General features: G+C 46.3%; 1 protein-coding gene across 1 annotated transcript in view; it reads right to left on the bottom strand.

Annotated features, from left to right (window-relative positions):
• The window catches only part of PTPN12 (protein tyrosine phosphatase non-receptor type 12), a 51,004-nt gene extending 24,932 nt beyond the window's left edge, over window positions 1-26,072 (bottom strand). Inside the window, exons 1-5 of the mRNA XM_081957538.1 lie at window positions 25,863-26,072; window positions 9,708-9,816; window positions 8,328-8,404; window positions 6,159-6,254; window positions 5,556-5,594 (exon numbers count right to left, since the gene is read on the bottom strand). Coding sequence (XP_081813664.1) covers window positions 5,556-5,594; window positions 6,159-6,254; window positions 8,328-8,404; window positions 9,708-9,816; window positions 25,863-25,961 — 420 coding nt within the window. The 5' untranslated portion in view covers window positions 25,962-26,072. The remainder of the gene's footprint in view (window positions 1-5,555; window positions 5,595-6,158; window positions 6,255-8,327; window positions 8,405-9,707; window positions 9,817-25,862) is intronic.
• Between the last annotated feature and the right edge of the window lie 347 nt (window positions 26,073-26,419).

The raw sequence follows: 26,419 nt of genomic DNA, 5'->3' as shown, positions 1-26,419 counted from the left end.
GACAGTAGACAAAGCCGCCACTTGGCGTCGAAGGGTGTTCGGGGCCAGGCCCTTGTTGAGTCCCGCTTGAAGGAAGTCAAGCACTCTGGGAACAGGCGCGGTCGTCGGCTCGATGAGCAGCTCCTCACACCACTTGGCGAAGGCGGCCCAGGACGCATCATAAATCCTAGTGGTTGAAGGGCGTCTAGCCGCCTGAATGGTGTTCACTACCTCCTCCGACAGGCCTTGGCCTTTCAGTTGGTCCCCCTCAAGTGCCAGACGGCCAACTGGAGCCACTGGGGCTCTGGGTGGATCACGGCCCCCTGGCTGAGGGAGATCTGGTCCGGAGGAATGCGCCACGGAGGAGACACCGACAGGTGGACAAGGTCGGCAAACCACGACCTGCGGGGCCAATGCGGGGCCACGAGAAGGACCTCTGCTCCCTCTGCGATGACTTTGGAGATGAATTGAGGAAGAAGAGGCAGGGGAGGGAAGGCATACAGTAGCTCGCGGGGCCACTTGCAACGCAGTGCGTCTGTCCCCTCCGCCCCCGGGGTGAAGAACCGGGAGTAGAAGCGGTCGAGCTGCGTGTTGTCTCTTGACGCAAACAGGTCTACGGCCGGAGTCCCGAATCTGTCGGACATCTGGTGGAACAGGCGAGGGTCCAGTTTCCACTCCGCAGGATCTATGGTCGTCCTGCTCAGCCAGTCGGCCTGTGTGTTGTCCACTCCGGAGATATGGTCGGAGCGAAGGGATTCCAGATGGCGCTCCGCCCAGCGTCCCAGGGACTCCGCCTCTCTCATCAGTGCTCTGGATCTGGTGCCGCCCTGGCGGTTGATGTGGGCCTTGGTGGCCACATTGTCCGTCATCAGAAGCACATGTTGGCGATGGATGGGCCGGCTGAAATGGCGCAGGGCCAGGCGAGCAGCTCTCAGTTCCAGCAGGTTGATGCTGTAGCTGGATTCCACTTGGGACCACTTGCCCTGAACAACCAGGGACCCCATGTGGGCTCCCCAGCCGGAGAGGCTGGCGTCTGTGGTGATGATCAACCTCTCGGGTTCCTTGAATAAGTGGCCCTTGAGGATGGCCGGAGACACCCACCAGCGGAGAGACCTCTTCACGTCCGGGGGAACTCGAATCGGCCTGGTAGAGTTGCTCCTGGATGCCCTCTGGTGCGGCAGCAGCAGCCACTGGAGAGACCTGGAATGTAGGCGGGCCCACGGCACGATGGAAATGCAGGAGATCATTTTTCCCAGCAGCTGCGACAGAAGGACCACTGGAGCCTGCCTCAAGCTCAACACCTTGTGGGTCATGGACCTTAGACCGGTCAACCTGTCTCGGGAAAGGAAAACCCTGCACAAGTTGGTATCTATCACCGCCCCCAGGTGTACAAGTCTGTTGGTTGGGGTGAGATGGCTCTTCTCTATATTTAGAGAGAAGCCGTGGTTTCTGAGGGATCTCATAGTGGTTTGGAGATCCCGAAGGGCCTGCTGCCTGGACGACGACTGTATCAGGATGTCGTCCAGGTAGCACTGGAGCCTTATGGGCCTGCGTCTTAGCTGAGCCGCCACTACCGCCAGCACTTTGGTAAACGTCCGAGGAGCGGACGAGAGGCCGAATGGAAGAGCTTTGTACTGGAAGTGGCGACCCGCATAATAGAAGCGCAGGAACTTCCTGTGCTGAGGACGGATGGGGATGTGGAGATATGCCTCTTTGAGATCTATAGATGTGAGAAGATCTCCCTGTCGAATCCCCTCCAGAATGGACTGCAGAGACTGCATCTTGAACCTCCGGTAGGCGATATGCCTGTTGAGGTTCTTGAGATCCAAGATGGCTCTCCACCCCCCCGAGTTCTTTGGTACCAGGAAGAGGATGGAGTAAAACCCCTTCCCCTCTTCGCCTTGGGGAACTGGTTCCACGGCCCTGATGTCCAGGAGATGACGGACTTCCTGGTCCATACGCTGCCTCTTTTGGGGGCAGGACGGGACAGGGCACCGGATGAAGGTCCGAGGGGGAAGGGACAGGAATTCTAGGGAGAGGCCTTCCCTGACTGTCTGCAGAACCCAAGCATCCTCGGTGTTCTGGGCCCAATGAGAGGCGAACAGCTGGAGGCGACCCCCGATGGGCGCCAAGCCCTGGCAGTCACTTTGACTTACGGAACGGCCTGTTGGAGGCCCCACCGCGGTTATACTTGCGGAAGCCGAACTGCTGCCTGCCTCTGTCCCGAAAAGGCGCTCTGTCTTGGGACCTGTCGCCCTGCTGGCCGAAGGACCTATTAGAGGGAGAGAAGGAAGAGGCAGAGGTGGAAGGCTCGGAGGCACGAAAGGACTGCCTCCTAGAGTAGGGAGCGGCCTTACGTTCCTGCTTTTTATTTAAAGAAGGTAGGATCTTCCTCTTGTCCTTGGACTCAATGAGGAGAGGATCCAGGGACTCGCCAAACAATTTGGACCCCTTAAAGGGGGCGGAAGCCAGTTTCCATTTGTTTTTCTGGTCCGCTTGCCAATGTCGGAGCCAGATCAGTCGACGGGAAGTTATGTTAGAACCGAGGGCCCTGGAGGCAAATTTGGTGGCATTGAGGGACGCGTCAGCGGCATACTGGGAGGCCGCGATTATTTTTGACACGTCCTGGTGGAGACGGATGTCTCCCGCCGGGAGCTTGTTTAGGAGCTCGCGCAGCCAGATCACAGAGGCCCTATTAAAAAAGGAAGCGGAAGAAGAGGCCCTGATGGCCCAGGCAGCCGCCAGATGGGTCTTGTGGCACGCCTTTTCCGCCTTCTTGTCCTCCGCCTTAAGGCCTTCCAGGAGATCGGCCGGTAGCGAGGAGTTGGAAGTGAGCGCAGCGATGGGCGGGTCGACAGTGGGAAGGGCCAGAAGGTCCTCCAACACTGGCTCCATAGTATAAAGCTTCCTATCTACCCCACTGGGAGAGGATTGCGTGGCTGGCTGAGCCCACTGGCGCTGGATTAAGTCGAGGAACAGCCCCGGGACCGGAACCAGCTCTTGCTGGGGCGCTGGCACATCAAACATGACCGCATTGGGATTAGCCGGAGGGGCATCATCCGCCGGCGCGGTCGGCTTGGGCTTGATCCCCACCCTGGTGGCAGCCTTGACCTTGTGAAGGACCGATTTAAAAAGGCTGGGCTTGAAGAGACCCGCAAAGGCGGGCGCTTCGGGGGGAAGGTCCTCGTCGTCCGAGAGGCCTAGCACCTCCGGGTCAGGGTCCTCAATGGCAGAGGCCTCGCTGACCACCGAGGATTCCAGGGAAGGATGGCGAGCACGCTTGCTTGGGGGCGGAGCTGCCTGATCGGGTTTGGGACCCCTAGGGGCCGCTGCGGTAGGACTTTTAAATTTCATGGCCTCCGTGATGCCCTTGGCAATGGCGCGGGCCATTAGCTCCTGCATGCGGGGCGATAACTCCTCAGAGTCAGAATCGGGATCCAAGCCCTCTACTAGGGGGGGTGAAGCCTCACCCTGCATATCGTCTATGCTAGCATCCCCAGGGGGAGGAACCTGTTCACAGGCCCAGGAAGGGACCGGGGAAGCCGGCTCCGCAAATGACCTATTAGGGGATAGGTCCTGGGATTCCACCTCCTCGGCGAGGACCGACTGGAGATCTTCCCGGGAGGGAGGGGCTCCTGAAAGGGACTGCACCCTGTCTGCCTGGCGTCTGGCCTTCTCGAATTGCTTGTCAAGGGCCCGCTGGCGCCTTTCAGCATCCTTGGCCTCAGCTACCGAAGGGGTTCTGGAACGCTGTTTCCCAGAGCTACCCCCACCACTCTTGCCCGCACCCCCACTCCCCGAGGAGGAGGAACCCTTGCTAGGGGCCTGCGAGAGGCTCGGCCTAGCGTCTTGGGAATCGGGAGGACTGGGCAGGTCCATAGTCAATGACCACACAAGATGGAGCAAGGCTATGATAAGGCAGAAGGATAGATATAGACTGGGTGCTGTAATGGGAAACAAAAACGAAATGATCGTTAAAATTGCCATATATACAATTAATCGAATCAATACTATGAAAACATCCCATGTTTCACACCAGTCGGAGGCCCAGGGGTAGGATTGGGGCCTACACCGAGGTGCAAGGCTCCGCAGGAGAAGCAGGGAGGAGAATGACTATAGAAAAAATCTTTAGGCCTGCGCTTACTTAAGGCCTCCTCCCTGAGCCGGTATGATGACCGTTGGAATGGCACAGGAACCAGCGCCGCTCGCAAAAATAGACAAAAGGCGAAGGTGGAGATCCTAGCCCGAGAAACCCTTGCTAGGCCCTGCCACCTCCAGCGGCCTCCTGAACAACGAGGCTGATGCAAAATGGCGGCCATGGCTGGGCGCGCTATTTTCGCGCCTAAAAATGGCCGCCGCAACAGCGTGGGGCTAAGGGAGAGCGAGGAGCGAACGCGCCTCGCAATGGCGACGATCGCCCACTCCTCCCTGCGGCAGAGGTCCTCTAGCAGGCCGGGGAGCGAAAAAACTTCGACGAAAATAACAAACGAGGGGCCTGGGGACTTAGGAACCTCGCCGCTGCAGCCGCGCCGTTTTAAACGACAAGCGGCAGGCCTCCGAAGCCGTCCCAAGAGGATCGGCTGAGGGGCACCCCCCACCACCTTCCAGCTTACCTCCTGGCCTTCAAGTGCAGATTGTACTGAAGAAAGTCGCAGAATTTAAGAGAGAAACGTCTCACGATGTTGGAGGAATAGTAGAGAAAAACTTTAAACGTAATTTGAGAGTCCAAGCCAAAAAGGGATCAATTTAGCTCAGAGCTCTAACTAAATACGTCCAAACGGGCTGACTGAGGAAGAATTCTGGGGGATTGAGCACACCAGGAGGAGGTGTGGCTTAAGGAAAAATAGTTCCTCAGTCCTAAGGGCAAGCAGACTGAATTAACCCATTGCTTGGACTCTCCAAGCGGTGTACAGGAAAATATTCCCTTCGCATATATGTGCTAGTCGTTCCCGACTCTAGGGGGCGGTGCTCATCTCCGTTTCAAAGCCAAAGAGCCAGCACTGTCCAAAGACGTCTCCATGCTCATGTGGCTGGCATGACTAAATGCCGAAGGCGCACGGAACGCTGTTAATCTTCCCACCAAAGGTGGTCCCTATTTTTCTACTTGCATTTTTGACGTGCTTTCGAACTGCTAGGTTGGCAGAAGCTGGGACAAGTAACGGGAGCTCACTCCGTCACGCGGCGCTAGGGATTCGAACCGCTGAACTGCCGACCTTTCTGATCGACAAGCTCAGCGTCTGAGCCCCTGAGCCTCCTTTTGCTTTGCTGGTTTTTCATATTTAAATGTTTTTGAAACTTGAAATTTCACAGCAATGTTAAGATCTGCCTTGGTGTCTGAAAATTCAGCAGTGTACGAATTATTATAAACTGTTTGATTTACACGGCACAATAAAATGATGCTATTTGATTGAAAACTGACTCTTGAGACGCGAGTAAACGAAATGAATAAACTAGTTGTGATTTTCTCTAGAGAATTTCTTTTGACACTAAGTAAATCTAAAACCGTTTAATCAAGTTTTAATTCCATTCTCATCCATAGCGAATTTGGCAAGGAAATGAAAGTGATTCATACATACCCTTCCCATTTCAAATTCCCGACAGGCCATTACAATAATCTGGGGAGGGAAGAAAAAAACAGAACAAATGTATCTACGAAACATTGCCAAAATTGTCTGCCAAGGGGCGAGTTGCATTTTGTTATCAACCGAAGCTTCCGTATACTCTTCAGCCCTACGGACTCAAAAGGCACAAGAAGTCCTCGACTTATGACCACCATATGGAGCCCCAAACTTCCTGTGCTAAGCAATTCATTTTTTTAAGACAATTCGGCGACTGTTTTATCTCGTTTTACGACCTTTCTTGCCGCCATTGTTAAGCGAATCGCTGCAGTTCAGTTAGGGACGGGGCTGCAAAGTTGAATCTGGCTCCCCCCCCCCCCCCGCTGACTTCGCTTGCCGGAAGGTTGCAAAAAGGGATCCTGTGACACACGACGCTGCAACTGTCATAAATATGAGCCAGTTGCCAAAGGGTCTGAATTTTGATCACGTGACTGTGGGGAGGCTGCAAAGGTCGTAACTGCGGAAAACGGTCGTAAGTCACTTTTTTCAACGCCGCTGTAAACTTTGAACTCTTACAGGAACTGTTGTGAATTAAGAGCTACCCGGTTTTAAGACACTTACCGCCACGTTGTACTCCCATATCATCCTCCAGAAATCAATTACTGTATTTGCAAGGGGTCCCTGGGTAGCAACATATGCTTTTGGTCCATATACTCCCTGAAATTGTAACATGCAAATGAATATTATGAATATTATTTACAGAACCAGGTGCATTTTAATTTTTATGCATAAAAAAAATCCAAGATTGTTCCAAAGATACCGTGTTTCTCTGAAAATAAGACAGGGTCTTATTTTCTTTTGACTCCCGAAATAAGCACTTGGCCTTATTTTCGGGGAGGTCTTATAATTGTTGAGGTGCAGGAGGCGGCAAGCGTGGTCACCTCATGGCTGCTGCTGGGTTGCAATATTTTCAGGGAGGGCTTATTTTCGGGGGGAGGGTTTATTTTAGAGCATGCGCTCAAAAGCCCGATTGAGCTTATTGGGAGGTCTTATTTTTGGGGAGACAAGGTAGATGCGATCAAAACTAGCTCGATTTTAAAAATGGATGCTGAATGTCAACAAGCTCTCCTCTCCTTTCAAACCGAAAAGCACATTTAAAGAGATCCTAGACAAATACCATTTTTTATGAATGAAATACAAGTTCATAACAAACCCTCACCTAAAAATTCAGCGTTTATCACCCCAAAGGTTCAGGGAGCGTTGTTATGAGGGTTTCACCCCCCCCCCCAGCTACAGACTGCAAAATGTAGGAATTGTTTTCTTTAACTGATCGCTCTTCCTATTGGCCTCGGTTTCCCAAAGTTGAAAGAGTTTATTTTTTTAAAAAAAAGTCAACAAAAACCAACACCCAATTTTGAAATTTTCATTTAAAGGACACAGGACGCTATTAAGAATTGCCTGATCTCGTTTTGAGGAGAAGGCACGAGAGATGCGAAGATCCAGAGCCCTAAAATCTAACCCATAATAATTATTTTCCATTATGTAGGCTGCTCATGGATACACAAAGGAAGCTGATGGATGACGTAGAGTATTCCCTAAAGGAGCTGAATTGCTAGCGAACCAGGAAACTGACTTGGATAACTTTTCTTTACCGGATACACAAAAAGAGTTCTGTTAAGATCTTGAAGGATTTTATGAGAAATAACAAACAAAATGACAACATTTTACATACTGGATACACGGAAAGGAATGCTAACATTCTGAAAGATTTCTGGCTTAAAAGGGCTAAAAGGAAAGAAAAATTTATGTATGGTTGCCCTTACTGAACTTTTACTGACAATGAACGATTGACAAAACGTTTTGGTTTTCTTTTTAACTTAAAAGATGTCTTTTAAAAGAGAGGTTGTATTGTATTTATGTATTAATTTATATATTTATTGAGCTTGTACTGTATTTAGAGATGGTGATGTGCTATTAAAATTATTTTTACTTACTGGGGTAAAGGGGAAAATTACACTTTCTTTTTTCTCCCCCCTCTCCCCCCCTCCACTTTTTTCAGTATTTTACTGTTTGCATTTTTGTAGTAGTTAGTATTTGCTTTGATTCTTTTCATTCGTAATTCTTAAGAAACTTGTTAGAGAAAAATAATAATAATAATAATAATAATAATAATAATAATAATAATAATAATAATAATAATAATAATAATAATTTGCTTTGGGGATCCCATTCCATTGCAGTAATTGCTTATGTGATATAAATAAACAGAACAAATGATGGTAATTTACTTCTGTCTTCTGGAAGGATTACATGCTAATTCATGATTAACGTGTTATATTTCCAAAGGCAGAAATAAGAAAATGTTTCAACATTTGCTTGTACTTTGCAATATACGTATCACATGCTAATAGCCGATTAATTAAAAGTTATTCATTTACTAATATATTTCATTCAAATCTCTTAATTAAGGCTTCTTACTCCCGTCCAAATTACCACAGTCAGTCAAACAGGTTATTGCCTATTGCTAAAATTAGAGATTTTCTTTCCTTTGGGTTTTGTGACTAATTTTGCTGTCTTAGTTTGGCAATTATTGCTTCCTGCACTAATGGGTTTACAAGGTCATCTTTCCTTTGCTTGTTTTGGGGTGTTTTTTTTTTAGCTTCTTTGCATTCAGTCTCAACCACACACAGTATTTCCATACCGAAGTGGATCTCCAGGGAGAAATTTAAGTCGAGTCTTTTGAGGTTTTCACACGTATGTTACCCGGGTTAATAAAACATGAATACGTACCTTAATAAAATTTGCATTGATGTAGTCAGAATCTTGGGTGGGAGTTTTTAACGTCAGCTTAACTCTACTGTGATCAACTGAAATACAGATGGTTTTTGGAAGAATTACTTCGCAAGTTAAGAAGGGGTGCTCCCTAGCACAAAAATACCAATTATAGACGGTCCTCTTAAATAACAACTCCATTCCTTTAGCTAACCCTAGATGTATGTGAAAATAGTCCTCAAAAAATGAATATAATTGAGGCCAGAATCTTGGTCATTGAGCAAAGAAACTGTTAGGCGAAATGGCCTTGTGAGACTTCGCTCAACAACCACAATCCAGGCCTTCTAGTTGCAGTCATTAAGCTGTCTCCTAGGTCGCCAATCAGATAGAGTAAAAGAGCTCCTGCCAAAGGATTCCAACTCTATGTGGAGCTGAAATCCTTTTGATCTCAAATGATGCTGCAGCCTCATTTCGTATCTTCTGTGCACAGAGGGGAATTTGGGGGGGGGGGGGGGAACCTGCAGGAGCAGAGCTAAAATCTTCAGGAATTCAGCTCTGTTCCTGCAACCCATGGGAAATTTCAGCTCCCCTCCCTCCCCTGTGCTGGCATCCCATCCAACCTTCCGAGGAAATCACTAAAGAAGATTACAAACCTTCTTGGCAACCAAGATGCAAATCATAATATTGTAAAGATGTGCCATTTTATGATGGCTGGGAGCGCTTTTACAAGCTCTAAGGCCATCTTTTCAAGGACAGTCATTAAAAGGCTGGTTGTAAGTCAAGGACTATATGTGGTCTTAGCATCCCACTAATCTAATCACACAACAGGCAGTGAAAAGAGATGATTTATTTATTGATAAGAAGATAAAAAGCAGCCAAAGAAAACAAAACAAGGCAATTGTCATTATTTAAAATGCCAACACTACAGAAGACATATTTAAACTTTCACTTTAATTCTAGTTAACCATTCACAAAAGTGGTTTGTGTTTTATTTAAAGCTATCACTTAAATATCATGTACATTCAAATAAACGATCAGAAACAATATTCTGTGCACAGTGAATATTCATGCCAGCTTTTCTCTCTTTTCCCCTCAAGTTGTAAGAAATAGGACTTTTTAAAAGTAGATGGGCACATCTATTAATATATAGCATATTTGATGATTAAAAAAAACACTTTTGCTACATTAGCTTGGCCACAAAAAATGGAGAGAATTTCTAAATAGAAGATGCAAGGGCGGCAAGCATAAAAAGAACGATTAATTTAGCCAGATGAAACATCTTAAGAAAAAAAATATTCCTTGCTATAAACTAATTATCCTCTAATTAACCTACGTACAACGCTGTAAATGTTAAGAGAAAGATTGCAACGTTATTAAAGAGAAGAGATTCAGACTTACATGGCAGTATATCCTTATATCTGTTCTTTTTCACATTTTCTTCTTTTTCCCCAGTGATGGTTGGGTAGATCTTTTCTGTTCTATATTTTGTTGACAACCTCCTCAGTCTCTATAATTAAAATGTTCTAAATTGTTACTTATTTAACGGCTCCAAATCCTTTTTTCCACGTTGTCTCTACTTCAAAGGAATATTTTTCCTCTATTTTCTTCTACAACTTTTTTCCCATGAACTTCTATATTTACAAAAACCAGAAAGGCTTCCTCACATTCACACCACGAACCACTTGTTTCCAAAATTAGGGACAAGCTAATAGAGGGAGAGAGAGAAAAGGACTCTAGAATTAGCTACCCAACTTTGGGTTGCGTTCAGAAAAAAATACTGGAGGTACCGGTGATTAAAAATTGACCGTGTAAATGAGCCAAATAAGAGTAAGATTTAAGATACAGGAAGGTACACAATTTTCTGACACTTGTTATTTTTTTTCCCCATCTGCTGAGCTTCAAAGAGGAATGCAGTCTTGCAATACAGTAAAGACTAATGACAGAGAAGAATTTTTATGGGAGCTCTCTCCTTTTATCAGCTCTAACTGTTTGCGTAGATTCTAAGCCACAAAAACACACGCAACATCGTTTGCTAAGGGAAACCATATGAAGAGGTTCTTACTGGGTATTTTAATTATATTTAATTATCTAGGGGTTTTTAAATACTGTATTTTAATTGTTTTTATTCATCAGCCGACCTCCTCCTTGTGTATGTCTCGGTATATGTCTCTGTTATATGTTTGTTCTGTCCACATATTTATTTCATATGTTTCATTGTACGCCGCCCCGAGTCCTTCGGGAGAGGGTGCGGCTAAGAAATAAATATATTATTATTATTATTAAGAAAAGAAAACAATAAAATGTTTCGTGCAACAGAAGTTCATTCAAGCACTCCAAGAACAAGACTAGTAAAATTGCTGGCGAACAAGCAACGTGCATTTTGGTCAAAGTGATAATTTCATTTTCAGGTTAAGCACGGGAAACTTAATTTAAATCGCCTTCAAAAATAACTTCTGCCTTATGTCTCACATACGCCAGGACCCTAAAGAGTTTTGTACGTCATCATGTAGGTCAAGCTTCAAAAACCACGAAAGACAAAGCTCTTTATTGTTCCTCACTTGTAGACAGAATCTTGCCAAACTAAAGCAGGCTATCAGCTCCGTAAAGCACATACAGGAAATCTGCGACTTACAACAGTTCCTTTAGTGACTGTTCAAAGTTACAACAGCACTGAGAAAAGTGACTTATGACCATTTTTTTCACAGTTACAACCTTTGCAGCAGCTTCATCATCACATGATCAAAATTCAGATGCTTGGCAACCGATCCATATTTATGACCATTGCGGTGTCCGCGGGTCATGTGATTTCCCCTTAACAACTAGGTTACTAGCTGATCAACTGCAGTGATCCACTTAACAACTGTGGCAAGGAAGGTCGCAAAATGAGGCAAAACTCACTTAACAAATGTCTCACTTAACAACAGAAATGTTGGGGTTCAATTGGGGTCGTAAGCAGAGGAGGTAGTACACGAACTGGTAGTGGAAATCGCGGCTCTATGTCGTCCTATTTAGGGGCGTTTTTGTGGCTACAAATTTGCAAACTGGTAGGGAAGGTAAGTGAAAACCACCCCTGGTTGTAAGTCAAGGACTACCTGTAATCTGGGAACTATTGGGGAGGAGCTGTCTTCGCCCTCTTTCACTCACACAAATAATCTAAACTGCGTTGTCTCTTCCTGGTCTAGAATGTTCTTCTTCCTTCCCTCCTGGGAATTGAGACAACATCCCATCACAAGGATTACTGATTTCCTGGACATCTGCCCTTGCTCTAGCGTAACTTTCTCCCATCTTAAATTCATTTAAAAACCCATCTTGAGTTCTGCTTGTGAAGCACATGATACGTGAGGGGCAGGAGGAAATGACACACATATGAACAGAGGCAGGATTATTTTTAACCGCAAGAATACAATTCCCGATTCAAAACTAGCACGAGAGCAACGTTATCTCTTTGTGTTATTTGAGATTAAGTTCAGCACCGTACCGTGGAATTTATTTACTATAACTATCTTTATCAGAGAGAGAGAGGGAGATAACCCAACATTTCTAGAGGCTTCCTGAGGCAAATTATTGAGGCACGTCAAGAGAAATCTTAATCCAGTTTGTGTAATTTTGGGTAGTGCTTATCAAAATCCAGCCACAAGTGGCTTTTAGGCACTTTTAGAATGAGTACTATAGCCAGTTTTTCAAAGTAGTTTTGAGTGCCACAACAGGAAATGCTACAACGACCGGCTTCGTAAAATGTGTCTCATACTCCCATTGTACACATGAAGCACAAAGAACTGTCTTTACAAAATTCATATTAAATTAGCCTACGTTATCAGTTAATTGCAACGGAATTAGAATACTTTTAAATGGGACAAGTTGTTCCAATAGTGAAAATAAATCCCCTTTTTAGTACCATACCGTGTTTCCTGAAAATAAGACAGGGTCTTATGAACCCCTCCCCCCAAATAAGCTCTTGGCCTTACTATTTTTGAGGTGCAGGAAGCGGTGAGCGTGGTCACCTCACGGCGGCTGCTGTGTTGCAATATTTTCAGGGAGGGCTTATTTTTAGGGAGGGCTTATTTTAGTACATGTGCTCAAAAGCTCGATTTGGCTTATTATCCGTGGAGGTCTTATTTTCGGGAAAACAGGGTATGTAATGAGGAACAAAATAGATTGTGCATTAGGTTAATTTTTGTCCACAAATGCACAGTTTTTCCATATGTGTATATTTTATTTTTCCACTGAATCAGTGGCCAAATCAGCCCAAGATACAATTCCTACTGAAAAATGCTCCAACAGGCATTATTATTTCTATGCAGAAGTCTCCTTGCCACATAACATCGTTCCCATCTGTACCTACTTGTATTAAAGAGATTTTATTTCTGTACTGACAGACTCTTTCCTGGTATACTGGGAATAAAACAATATTAATCTAAAAAGCACCACTGGGGTTTTTGTTTTCCCTAGAAAGTTTATACTCAATGGAAGCCGGAACCGTTGGAAACATAATATGAATTCAATCATTTCAGCAATGTATTATAATCTTATTGTTCCCGAGCTTGGTTATTTATTTCCATCCCGCCTTTTATTATTTTTCTTTTTAAAAAAATAATTCATTACTGGAAGGAAGCGGGATCATCTGTTTTAGCCGTTGTTTTAACCTGTCAAATGTCACTGATTTTCAGCAGTTATTACATCTTGTTCTTTAGCTTAATTTTTCAATGGAAATAGGAATTATGGTTGAAAAAATAATGTGTATAACATATTGACTGATATTAGGGAGGAGGAGGAGGAGGAGGAGGAGGAGAGGAAGAAGAGGAAGAGGAGGAGGAGGAGGAGGAGGAAGAAGAAAAAGAAGAAGAAAAAGAAGAAGAAGAAGAAGGAGGAGGAGGAGGAGGAGGAGAGGAGGAGGAGAGGGAGGAGGAGGAGGAGACCACAATGGTAAAGGGTCTCTTGCTTGAGGGGGTTGGACTAGAAGACCTCCAAGGTCCCTTCCAATTCTCTTACTCTGTATTCTGTTTTCAATCAACTGGAATGGCAAGTCTACTTTTTTGTAGTCAGACTATAGTGATGTTATCAATTTCTAGCTTTAAAAAAAATCCTTGCACATTGAAATCCAGGAGTTTCTCCTCAGAATAAGCCTTTTTTTTTCGTTTGCCATTGTTTAGTCCTCTTCCTGACTCTTCCTCGGTGAAAACAGAAACAAAATAAGACCAAAAAAAAAAAAACCCACAAAAAAGACATGCATTCGAAGAGCGTAATCCACACTACTGAAATGTACAGGAAGCCTCCTTGCTGGGGTGGCTTTTTCTTTTCTTTCAAAAGCTCATTTCCTAGACAAGACGAAGTGGCAACTAGGACAGCGGAGCCTCCATTCTTAACGTTCTCCTAGAGTCGTGATGGCGAACCTGTGGCACACCTGCCAGAGGTGGCACGCGGAGTCCTCCCTGTGGCACGTGCACCATCGCCAGCTGCTCTTCTGGTTCCCAGCGCACGCATGCGCGCCAGCCAGCTAGTCTTCAAGTTTCCAGGACTCCGGCCAAGGGTGGGCTGCTGGGGGTTCGCGAGAACCTCTAGCTAAGATTGTGTGCAGCTCGGAAGAACCGCCAAATCTCACTCCTGGCTGGCCCCGCCGACCCCACCCCACCCCTCTCAGGAGTCCCCACACGGCCCGTTTTGGATGCAAGTAAGAGGGCCTACCGGAAGTTCAGGAAAACAGGTTTCCAGCATCCGGAGCCTGGGGAGGCCGTTTTCACTCTCCCGGAGACTCGAGGAAAGCCTCTGGAGCCCGGGGAGGGCAAAAACACCCCCCTGCCATGGTGCAGGAGGCCCACCATGGCGACGCCCAGCCAGCAACTGGACAAAGAACCCCCTTGCTAAAAAAATGTGAAGCCCACCCCTGACTTCAGCGCATATACACATTCCAGTCTGGGCATTTGGTGCCCAAAGGTTTTGCCATCACTCTCCTAGAGGCTCTTCTCATTTTCAAGATGATTTCAAGTAAATCTCCCACCTTTTGCTGCATCAGATCTTAAGCAAAGCAGCACAAATAACCCCTGGCAAAGGATCAGACATCATCATCAGATATTCGCCCTGTTTCAATATGACTAAAAAGGAGAAACCAGATTTTTCTCACTTATAATTTATTGTTACAGGCTCACCTCGACTTATGACCACAATTGAGCCCTAAAGTTCCATTGCTAAGCCGGACAGTTGTGAAGTGAGCCGCGTCCCTTTTTACAACCATTTTGCCGTGGGAAATCACCGAAGCTCTTAAGTGAATCGTGTGGTTCTGGTTCTCTCCCCCCACCCCCGTTTAACTTTGCTTGCCTTTTGCTTTGCAAAAGAGGATCACATGACACACACCCCCGGAACACTACAACCGTCATAAATACGAGACAGTTGCCAAGCGTCCCAATTTTGTTCATGTGACCATGGGGATGCTGCAACGGTCATAAGTACTCTTACAACTCTTAAATCACTTCTTTCAGTTTGTAACTTTGAATGGTCATTAAATGGATGTTTGTAAGTCGTGAACTACCTGTAGTAGAAACCGTATTATTATAAGGTGAAGGTAAAAGCTCCCCTTGCACATATGTGCTAGTCGTTCCTGACTCTAGGGGGCGGTGCTCATTTCCGTTTCAAAGCCAAAGAGCCAGCGCTGCCCCAAGACATCTCTGTGGTCATGTGGCCGGCATGACTCAACGCCGAAGGCGCACGAAACGTTGTTCCCTTCCCACCAAAGGTGGTTCCTATTTTTCTACTTGCATTTCTTACATGCTTTCAAACTGCTAGGTTGGCAGAAGCTGGGACAAGGAACGGGAGCTCACTCCGTTACCCGGCGCTAGGGATTTGAACAGCCAAATTGCCAACCTTTCTGATTGACAAGCTCAGTGACTTAGCCACTGAGCCACCGCGTCCCTAGTATTATTATACCAACCAGGAATTACACTTTTGCATGAATAACTGTCTTAAGTCGTATAACAAATTAAACTTTAACCACCTAGTGTTACAATAATAATTTGTAACCCGCATCAGGCGATACCTTTTATACTTGCCAAGAATTACCGACGGTCATAAATATGGACAGCCCATTAGCAATAGATATCTGGAAGGGTGCTAGAAAAGGAATTTCTTAAATTATGAAAGTAATTCACCACGACTGTGTCAGTAGAACTTGTATTATACTTGCCTTTCGTCAACAAAATTTCTTTGTTAGCAATTCCTGGAGACCAATAAAATACTTAAGTTCTTGTCAGTTGGTTTAGTCCTGACTCATCTCGGGAGGCTACACTGCAGAGCAAGGTGTGAGTTAAGCAGTAGTAGTGGGGGAGTTTACGAACAGAACTGGCAAAAGTCCAGCCAGCTCAGCATTTAAAGCCTGATCTTTCTTAGGTTTGCCTTTTATTTCATGCTTTTAAGAAAAGTCTTTCCCAGATAAAGGTATCTCCCAGAGGCTCCCATTATGATGAAGGCTAGGGCCTTGATCTAAAGCAGGGGTGTCAAACTCCCGGCTCGCGAGCCGGATGCGTCACTCGCTGGCCACGCCCAGTTTAGCCAAAGGGGGCGAGAGTCACAATATGTCACGTGATGCCGTTAGACACCCCTTATCTAAAGGATGAGCTGAGTACAGTAGTTGTATGAGCAGCTCTAAATGACCCTGGCATCTCCATGTAAAGATAGAATATGGCATGAATGGAGGAGAGGAAAGAAGTAGGGAGGGGAGGGATTCCTACTATCCCATCAGAGCGGAAGGAGGTTCTTGAATGAGAAGTGAAAAGTTTCCAAAGACAACAAAAAAACAAAAAAGTCCAGTTGCCTCCTGTAAAAGCACCTTTGGGATAATCGTGACCTGGATGACTGAGAATCTCTACAGAAGAGAAAAGAGAGGGGGGGAAGGAAGGGAAGGGAGGAAATGAAAGAAAAAGAGGGAAGAGGGAAGAGGGGAAAGGAAAGGAGAGAAAGGATAGGAAATTAATGGGAAGGAAGGGGAGGAAGGGAAATGAAAGGAATGGGGAAGGAAGGGGAGGAGGGAAAAGGAAAGGAAAGTGATGGGAAAGGAAAGGAATGGAGGAAGAAAGGGAAGGAAAGGAAAGGAGGAAAAGAGGAAATTGATGGGGAAGAAAGGAGAGGAAGGGAAAAGAAAGGAGGCAAAGAAAGGAAATTGATGGGGAAGAGAGGAGAGGAAAGGAAGGGAAAGGAAAGGAAAAACTGAAGGTGAAATACAAGCTTAATGTACGAGACTATTAAAGTCACAATCGCAATCCATGAACAATAAAAATAAAAACCCTTTTAAAAACTCAGCTCCCTTAATGGGCAAAACATGTAAAATGTGCCCCCTTCCAATTTGCCTACCGCTAAGCACGGAGGCACAGACTTTTTCTACAAAAGCCCCTTTTGTGAAAGAGCTCAGCACAGATTAAAGAAACAGCCTAGGAAACCCCTTGTACTTGGGCCTTCAACTTCAATAACCCCACCACTGGTTGAATACTGCGGGTTGATTTCTTTTTCTTTTCTTTTTTTAAAACGGAATGTAATGTTGCAATGGCTCATATTTAGGACCGGAGGTCAATTACGTGTTCAAAACAACACAGGCCTGTTTAGTAATAAGCAGTTAAACAGAACGGCTTCTGAAAAATGGGCCCTTGTCACAACTATTGCTGGGGACAGAATTAAAAGTCAAATGTTGGGGAAAAGCTTCCTCCCGGATTAATTGGGGAACATTCCTTTTGATCAGTCCTAATTTTAAAAAAAGCGATGTGGAGGGTCAGTGGCTAAGACACTGAGCTTGTCGATCAGAAAGATCAGCAGTTGGGCGGTTCGAATCCCTAGCGCGCCGCGTAAGGGAGTGAGCTCCCGTGACTTGTCCCAGCTTCTGCCAACCTAGCAGTTCGAAAGCACGTCAAAAATGCAAGTAGAAAAATAGGCACCACCTTTGGTGGGAAGGGAACAGCGTTCTGTGCACCTTCGGCATTTAGTCATGCTGGCCATATGACCAGGGAGACGTCTTCAGGCAGCGCTGGCTCTTCAGCTTTGAAACGGAGATGAGCACTGTCCCCTAGAGTCAGAAACGACTAGCACAGATGTGCGAGAGGAACCTTTAATTTTATCTTAATAAAAAAGGAAGCCCAGCAATTTGAAGCAATCTGCAGTAGGCATGTTTGGACCTAACCTAGATTTCCAATCCCCAACGGGGACTCGGTGGGATTATGCCACCAAAGCAGATTTTTAAAAAGGAAACTTCCTGCTCATCAAACCATGGCTAAGCCGTTCTTTAAGGAGCTTTGGTTATTCGTCATTTTATTTCCTTTTTTTTCTCTGGTACCTTTCTTCCCCAAGTGAAAGAATTTATTTGCCTTAACCAATTAAGTACACTTGTGGAGGAGAAGTTTGGGAGGGCAGGATAGAAAGCGAGGGATTTATTATCTCTAAAAAAAAAAAGTTATTTGCTCTGCATTTGCAATGTTGATGAGTAAGACCAGCTTCTGTTAAGATTGCACTACAAGGTTGCAAACAGGCTACTCCAAAAATAAACGTAATATTTTCCAAGTTGCTCTTCTGTTCAAACAGGAGAACATTTATGATTCTTTAATATACAGAATTATATTTTTTCACAGACAACCAGAAAAGGATCCTCAAAATATGTATGTATGTATGTATGTATGTATGTATGTATGTATGTATGTATGTATGTATATAAAAGCGAAATACCACTCGCGCATCATCACAAAATCTCCAGAACCAAAAAGCCTACAAACGTGAAATTCGTCACCTATGGACCTCTTGTCTTCTAAGCGCTTGTTAAGAAAGGATTTTTCGAAATGACCATCAGATCATTAGTATTTCTTATACAGTAATTAACACGCCCTGATGCTAAGAAGTTCTACTCCCCCTCCCCACATGAGAAGAACTCTGTTCCAACTGCCAGCTGCCTCACATTCCGTTACCTCAGTTCAAACCGGCAGACGTTCCACTCCTTCACTCAGGAGCAGTCTGGGGCTCCTTACAATACTAAACGTCGGTACCTCACCAAAATGTCTGCGCCTTCCACCTATGGAACTGCTTCCAGGCTCAAGGCAGCAGGAGCGATATTCCGTTATGCGTTTCAATCACTGACCACCACTGAGCCAACGGATTGAACCGGATTTCTCCTGCATTGCCCGATCACATAATTTCGTCATGAAACTAGTTTGTCCTCAATACAGGTACAAAATTCACTTAACAAACGCTCAGTTAGCAACAGAAATTTTGGGCTCAATTGTGGTTGTAAGAAGAGGACTACCTCTATATCCATCAATTAAGATATTCCCACAGAGCCATTAAGAATGTCCTTTCCATCCTCTCTTATTTGGTTCTAGAAACTTTGGTTTGCCTCGTTAAACAAAATAATAATTACAGGGGGGGGGGGAAATACGGCAGCTTCAGATTTTAAGAATCTGTTTTGCGCTTTATTCCTAAAGGATTTTAATTCTGGAATCCCCCGGAGACAGCTATAAATTACAGATGACTCAGAGTTGGCGTGTTGGCGTGAAAAACGGACATAAGTCACTTTTTTTCAGGGGCGTTGTAACTTCAAATGGTCACTAAATGAACTGTGGAGGACTGCCTGTATAGAGTCAAGGGACCCTGGATTTTAAGCTGTTTTTTAAAATACACAGATTAAAATTGAGAAACAAATAACCAGAATTAACATTATTAAAAACCTGGAATTACCCAGGAAGCCAAGATTCAGCAACCATGTTCTTCTACCTTGATCGTCTATAACAGGGGTATCAAACTCAGGGCCCGGGGGGCGGATCTAACCCGCGGGGCCGCCCTGGAAACAGCAAAAGACTGGCCCGTGGTGCCTCTGCCAGCGAAAATGGAGCTCAGGAGGGCTCCCCGTTCCGATTTCGCTAGCAGAAGGTTGCAGTAGGCCATCGCAGCCGAAAATGGAGCTCGGGAGCCCGTTTTTACTGGCAGAGCGCTTGGGCCACAAGCGCCCCCAACACAAGTGATGTCAAGCTGGCCACGCCTACCCCGGAACCCCGAGATCAAAAACAACCCTGATGTGACCCTCAATGAAATAAGAGCAGTGATGGCTAACCTTTTCAGCACAGAGTGCCGAGACACACACACACATAATGCAATGCGCCCCACCCCCTGTATATGCGCAGGCGACCCCCCCCATGTGTATTGCCCTGTGCATGCATGCACGATCCCTGTCCATTCACACATGCCCCCCCTTGTGCACTCCGCCCCCAGCGCATGTGTGCGCACCTTCCACATGTGCCCCGCCCCCTACGCATGTGTGTCGGAGACCCCAAAACCAGCTGGCTGGCAAGAGATGTGCGCTCGTGCACTGTGGAGCTGAGCTGAGGCAATGGCTTGCGTGCCAACTGTGGCAGGCGTGCCATAGGTTCGCCATCACGGAAATAGAGTTTGACACCCCCGTTCTATAATCAAGCGCTGAATATCCATGTTCAGGAGGTTTTATGCGGGCAGGAGAAAAAGTGAGCCACTATGGAGTACCAGAGCAGCTAAATGGCCACCGGATTGTCGAAAGCCAACGAAAACAAACACACCGTATGTTCTCCCTGGACGAGGCTCTCGAGATATCCGGCGGACTTCGGCAAGTCAGAATGGAAGAGAACAATGGGAGGATGACCGACATCCTTTTTGCACAACCGTCGTACAAAAACAGGCGTGTTTTGAGATCGTCTCAAAGTCTTCTCACAACAACAAAACCAGAGCAGACCAACTTCCGCGCGAGAAGAAGGTTCCCAGAGCTGCTGAAAAAACCGGCACTAATGCTGAAGTTTTTGATACTGCAGGCTGGTATTCATGTAAATGTGATAAAGGCACTGAACTGGATTACAGATCTGAGATACAGCCCCCCCCCCTCCCGCTCCATGGCAAAAGATAAGACCAGGCACTGTGGGTAGTCCTCGGCTTACAACGGCCATCGAGCCCAGCACTTATGTTGCCAAGCGAGGCATTTGGTTAGTGAGCTTTGTCCCACTTTACGACCTTTCTTGCCACAGTTGTTAAGGGAATCACTTAAGTTGATTGAGAAGTTAGTAGCATAGTTGTTAAGTGAACCTGGCTTCCCCATTAACTTTGCTCGTTGGAAGGTCGCAAAAGGGGATGACATGACCTGGGGACACTGCAATGGTCGTAAGTGTGAAAAACGGTCGCAGGTCACTTTTTTCAGTGCTGTTTTAACCTCGAACTTAATTAACTTAATGAAAGGTTGTAAATCGAGGACTGCTGGCATGGGCTAGAATCTGTTTCTGCTGATAAAAATAATACAGATGCGTTTGCGCTCCGAGGATGGGAGAAATAAAGGCAAGAGTAAGTGCCCTTCGTGCAGGAGAGGCCTAGAGAAAAGAGCAGCCCTTCAGAACCCCTCTGAAGTAACAACGGACACCTCACAAAGCGCTTGCGGTCCGTAGAGACCTGCTACAAAAGAAAGGAAAAGGGGGGAAAAAAAACTAGCTCAAGATGTCAGTCTGAGCACATGGAACAGCGGCTCTCTGGCGATCTCGACAATCAATCAAGGCTGTTATGGGAAGGCCGTTTGCCCAGGAGCCTGGACTAAGAGCGTCTCAGCTACTACAGGAAGCCAGATAGATGGATTGATAGGGAGGGAGGGAGGGAGGGAGGAGGGGGAATAAGAGGAGAAGGGGGAGAGAGGAAGGGGGGGAGAGACAGACAGACAGACAGACATAGATTTCACAGACAGACATGGATGATAGATAGATAGATAGATAGATAGATAGATAGATAGATAGATAGATAGATAGATAGATAGACAGACAGACAGACACAGACAGACAGAGATTAGACAGACAGACAAGACACACATGCATGGATAGATGATAGAAAGAAAAAGAGAAAGAGACAGACAGATGGATGGATGATAGATAAAAATAGAGAGAGAGAGACATAGATAAGACAGACACACATGGATAGATGGATGATAGATAGATAGAGAAAAATAGAGAGAGAGAGAGACAGACACACATGGATGGATGGATGATAGAAAGAAAAAAAGAAAGAGAGAGACAGATGGATGATAGATAAAATAGAGACAGACAGACAGACATAGATAAGACAGACAGGGATGGATGGATGGATGGATGGATGAAAGAAAGAAAGAAAGAAAGAAAGAAAGAAAGAAAGAGATGATAGATAGATAGATAGATAGATAGATAGATAGATAGATAGATAGATAGAGTGAGTACTTGGACTTATATACCGCTTTACAGTGCTTTTACAGCCCTCTCTAAGCGGTTCACAGAGTCAGCCTGTTGCCCCCAACAATCTGATCCTCATTTTACCCACCTCGGAAGGATGGGAGGCTGAGTCAACCTTGAGCCAGTGAGATTTGAACTGCCAAATTGCAGGCAGCCGAAGTAGCCTGCAGTACTGCACTCTAACCACTGCGCACCCTTGGCTCATAGATAGATGATAGATGATAGATAGATGATAGATAGATAGATGATAGATAGATAGATAGATAGATAGATAGATAGATAGATAGATAGATAGATAGATAGATAGACAAGAGATCAATATAGTCTGATTGCCTCAAATCTTATACAGAAAGTTCTCAACTTACAACCACGATGGACCTCAAAATTAATGTTGCTAAGCAAGATATTCGTTAAGTGAGTTTTGCCCCCTTTTATGACTTTTCTTGCCACACTTGTTAAGTGAATCACTGCAGTTGTAGAGTCAGTAACACAGTGATTCAATGAATTTGCTTTCCCCATTGTCTCTCCTTGGGACCCCCGGGGACACATTGAACCCATCATAAATATGAGTCAGTTGCCAAGCGTTTTAAAGTTTTGATCATGTAACCATGGGGAATGCTGCATCGGTCATGAAGTGTGCAAAATGGTAGGAGTCGCTTTTTTTTCACTGCCACAGTAGCTTTAGATAGTCACTAAAGAAACAGTTGTGTTTCCTGTAAATCTGTAAATTTATTATAACTCTTAATCATCAATATCCTGATGACTAAAGCCATGTTGGCACAGTTAGAATGCAATATTGCAGGCTACTTCTGCTGACTGCTGGCTGCCAGCAGTTCGATTCTCACCAGGCTCAAGGTTGACTCAGCCTTCCGTCCTTCCGAGGTTGATAAAATGGGGACCCAGATTGTGGGGAGGAAGGCAGGCCAGACCTCAATTTTGCAGCAAAGGATACAACAGATAAATCTTTCATTCAAAACTTCATCTGCATTTCATGGATGAATAGTAATTAAATCAAAGACCTGTCCATTAAGAAGAGGGTTTATTGCAAATGTGCCATTAATGTCAATTGCATAATTGTGTAATTGATGCAAACTGATGTAAGAGGAATAAATTTGGATTTAATGGACAAGCCCTCCAAAAGGTCCATTAAATTGAGATTTTGCTGCATAAGCTTAATAGAAGCTGGAAACCAACTGATTGAAATGTAGTCAATACAGATAAACATTTCGTCCCCCTTCACATATAAATGGAAAGGGCATTTTACCTTATTAAAAGATGCATTATAAAGGCATTTTATTTGTAGCAGGGCTCTTAAAAGAAAATTTTCATTGCAGTAAAATATGTAACATGCGCTGCATATTTCAAAAGCATACATCCGGACTGCAGTAGCTCACAAGAGAAAGCAAATTTGAGGTGCTGAATCTACACAAAATTCCCTTTAAAATACATTTTCACTCCTCAGAATATAAATTCGTATATATAAAAACAAACTTCCTATCAAAATTCTTTTCTAGCGTGTGCTGCTCCGGCAACAGGCAAGGTAAGACACTCTCAATACTCTGCATTTCAAGGACAATTAGGATCGAATTTTGCTACCATTTCTATAAACTCGCTGCAGTTTCGACGTTCATTTACTTAGCTTTCGACAGTAAGCAGTATACAGGTAGTCCTCAATTAACATCACCATCGTCACATGATCAAACTTGAGAAGCTTGGCAAATGACTCGTATTTATGACCGTTGCTAAGTCCCAGGGTCATGTGATCACCCCTTATTGGTTAATGGGGAAGTCAGATTCACTCAACAACCGTGGCAAGACTGGTGGTAAAATGGGGGCAAAGCTCACTTAACAAACGTCTCGCTTAGCAACAAAAAAACTTAGGGCTCAATGATGGCTGTGGGTTGAGGACTACCTGTTAAGTGTATACGGGGAGCAAAACCCACACTTCACTAGCACCGATGATGTTACCTAGTTGGGTGATGAAATGTCCGGAAACGAAGCGCCAAGCTCAAGAGAGCACCAGGAGTCCCAGAGCTACAAATATTTCAGTCCAGAGAATATAAAACTATTTCAGTCTAGACTGAAACTCGTGTTGTCACATGGCTTTCCCCCCCCCCTTCGCTAAACCGGGGGTGGGCATGGCCAGCGCATGACACAAACCATAGGTTTGCCATCCCAGGTAGAGGTTCTCCTGCTTGAGCAGGGGGCTGGACTAGAAGGCCTCCAAGGTCCCTTCCAGCTCTCATTCATTCTATTCTCGCTATAAATATTCCCTCCTGTTGGAACACAAGGATTCGCCCATTCGTTTCACCACCAGATGCAAAGCGGCAAGAGCTCTGACGAAACACCTAATGATCACAGTCTTAAACCTCCGTGCAACGTATATTCCAAATTTATGAAACAGTCTGACAGCCGCATGAAGGATGTGCAGCGAGGTGACCTCAAAGTATGTGAAAAAACTAGATTTGCATCAGTTTTCTAGATCTCTCTTTTTCTTTTTTTTTTACATTTGCCCTGAGGAACAATGGGATCTTTTCAGCCAAAAGATTGGTTCTTCTTTTTCCTAAATCAGGAGGAGGAGGAGGAAACGAATTCCTAAATCCACTTCCTCTTCCCATGCCTCAAAACCTGACCCCAGCTTTACGACAGTGCCTGGATCTTTCACAATTGCAGCCACTTCCACATCAGTTTTGACATTTGCTTCGAAAATTTCTGCCTTCCCAAACCAAAAACGCCCAGGAAGGAAACGGGGTTGGCTCTCTCTGCACATGTTCTTTTCTGCTCAGACGTCTTCCATAGGATGCCCTCGGACTGATCCTTACAAAGGAACTGCACCGCGATCCAAACGGATGTCCGGCCCGTCCATATAGCCAAAGGGAGGGAGGGGAGGGGATGATGTAAAAATATACATCCGAAGAAGAAGAAGAAGGAGCTGGAGCCAGTTGTTTGGCTAAGTACGGGGGAAGCTGGGGGCCGTTTTAAGGCTAACCAGCTCAAAAGGGCTGCCAACTCTCCTAAGAAGATCAAATGAGGGAAAATACGGGCGGAGAGGGCAAGGAGAGAGAAGGGGGAGGCTGGGAGGCCCATTAAAGCAAAGGGGAGAAGGTGGTGGGTACACTCACTCACACATACACACACTAGCAGAGACCGGTGTGGAGAAAGAGGAAAAGGGAAGAATTACATCACTGGTCCAGAAGGAAGATCCCCCCCCCGCCAAAAAAAGGCTCTGCTGTGAATTTGCCCACCTTGATGAAGATTGCAATCCCCAGGAAGAGAGAATGGCGGAGGGGGGGGGGGATGTAGGAAAAGAAAGGAGATACTGATAAGGGAGGGAGGCAGGAAGGAAGGAAAAAGAAAGGGGGGGAGAGGGAAGGAAGGAGGGAGGAAAAAAGAAAAAGGAGGAGGGAGGAAAGGAAGGATTGGGAAGAAAAGACAGGAAGGAAGAAAAGACAAGGGAGGGAGGGAGAAAAAGGGGAGGAAAGGGAGGGAGATAAAAAGAAAAAGGAGGAGGGAGGGAGGGAGGAAGAAGGGAGGGAAATAAAGGAAGAAAAAACAAGGAAAGGAGAGAGGGAGGGGAGGGAGGGAGGAAAAGGGGAGGGAAAGGAGGGAGATAAAAAGAAAAAGGAGGAGGGAGGGAGGGAGGAAGAAGGGAGGGAAATAAAGGAAGAAAAAACAAGGAAAGGAGAGAGGGAGGGGAGGGAGGGAGGAAAAGGGGAGGGAAGGGAGGAAGGGATTAAAGAAGAAAAAGGGGAGGGAGGGAACTAAAGGAAAGAAGGAAGGAGAGACAAGGAAAGGAAGGGGGAGGGAGAGGAGGGGGAAAGGAAGGAAAGAAGGAATGAAAAGAAAAGGGAGGGAGGGAGAAATGAGGGAGGGAAGTAAAGGAAGGAAGGAAAAGGAGGGACGAAGGAAGGAAAGGAATAAAAAAAGAAAAAGGAGGGAGGGAAGGAACTAAAGGAAAGAAGGAAAGGGAGGGAGGAGGAAAGAAGGGATAAAAAGGGGTGGGGGAGAAAGGAAGGAAAAGAATAAAAAAGAAAAAGGAGGGAGGGAGGAACTAAAGGAAGGAAGGAAAGACAAGAGGAGGAAGGGAAGAAGGAATAAAAGGGGGGGAGAAAGGAAGGAAGAAAAGGAATAAAGGGGGAAAAAAGGGGGGAGCCCCGAGGCCTCTTCCAGGCAGGGTCACACAAAAGGCGGCTTCCCACCTCCATTATCCCCCCCCCCCCGGGAGCATCCCTGCGCAGGAGCCCCCCGTCCTCCTCCTCCCCCCCCAGAGAGGGAGCCCCGCCCTCCTCCTCCTCCTCCTCCCCCCCCCAACCTCCCAGAGCGCCCGGCGTACCATGAAGTCGGCGGCGAAGTTGTCCTCGCCGTGTCGCTCGGCGTCCTTCATGGCCCTCACGCGCTGGATGAAGCGCCTCAGGATCTCCTCCTGCTCCATCCTCCGCCGACGCCCCGGCGACGACCCAGCCTGAGGAGCCGCCCCGCCGCCCCGGCTTCTCTGACGCTCCCGCCGCCGCCGCCGCCCCGACTTCCGGCCCCTCCTCAGCCAGCCCCCCTCAGAGGGCCCCCCGACTTCCTCCACGCCGCCCGCCCGCCCCTCCCTCCCGCCCTCTCGCTCGTTCTCCGCCAACGCCGACAGACGAAACGGCGCGACCCTCCTTTCCTCCCTCCCTCCCTTCCCCGCTGGGCTGCCTTTGCCCGCGCGCAGGCGCAGACCGCCCCACGGCCGCCGGGCGCCGCCCCGCCGTTGGCTGAGCGGCGGGCGCGAGCCCCTTTGGGATTGGCTCGCCCGCTTAGTCCCGCCTTCCCTCCGTACCGCGGGAGAGCTTCCTCCCCCCCCGCCACCCCTAAATTATTCCCTAGGAATGGGCTCATCCTACGGTTTCGGATGCAGGG

This window comes from Natrix helvetica (genome assembly GCF_964273705.1).
Source record: "Natrix helvetica genome assembly, chromosome: 6".
NCBI classification, from domain to species: domain Eukaryota; kingdom Metazoa; phylum Chordata; class Lepidosauria; order Squamata; family Natricidae; genus Natrix; species Natrix helvetica.
The sequence above is the reverse complement of the archived record's forward strand: the minus strand, read 5'-3'. Positions and strand labels throughout refer to the sequence as shown.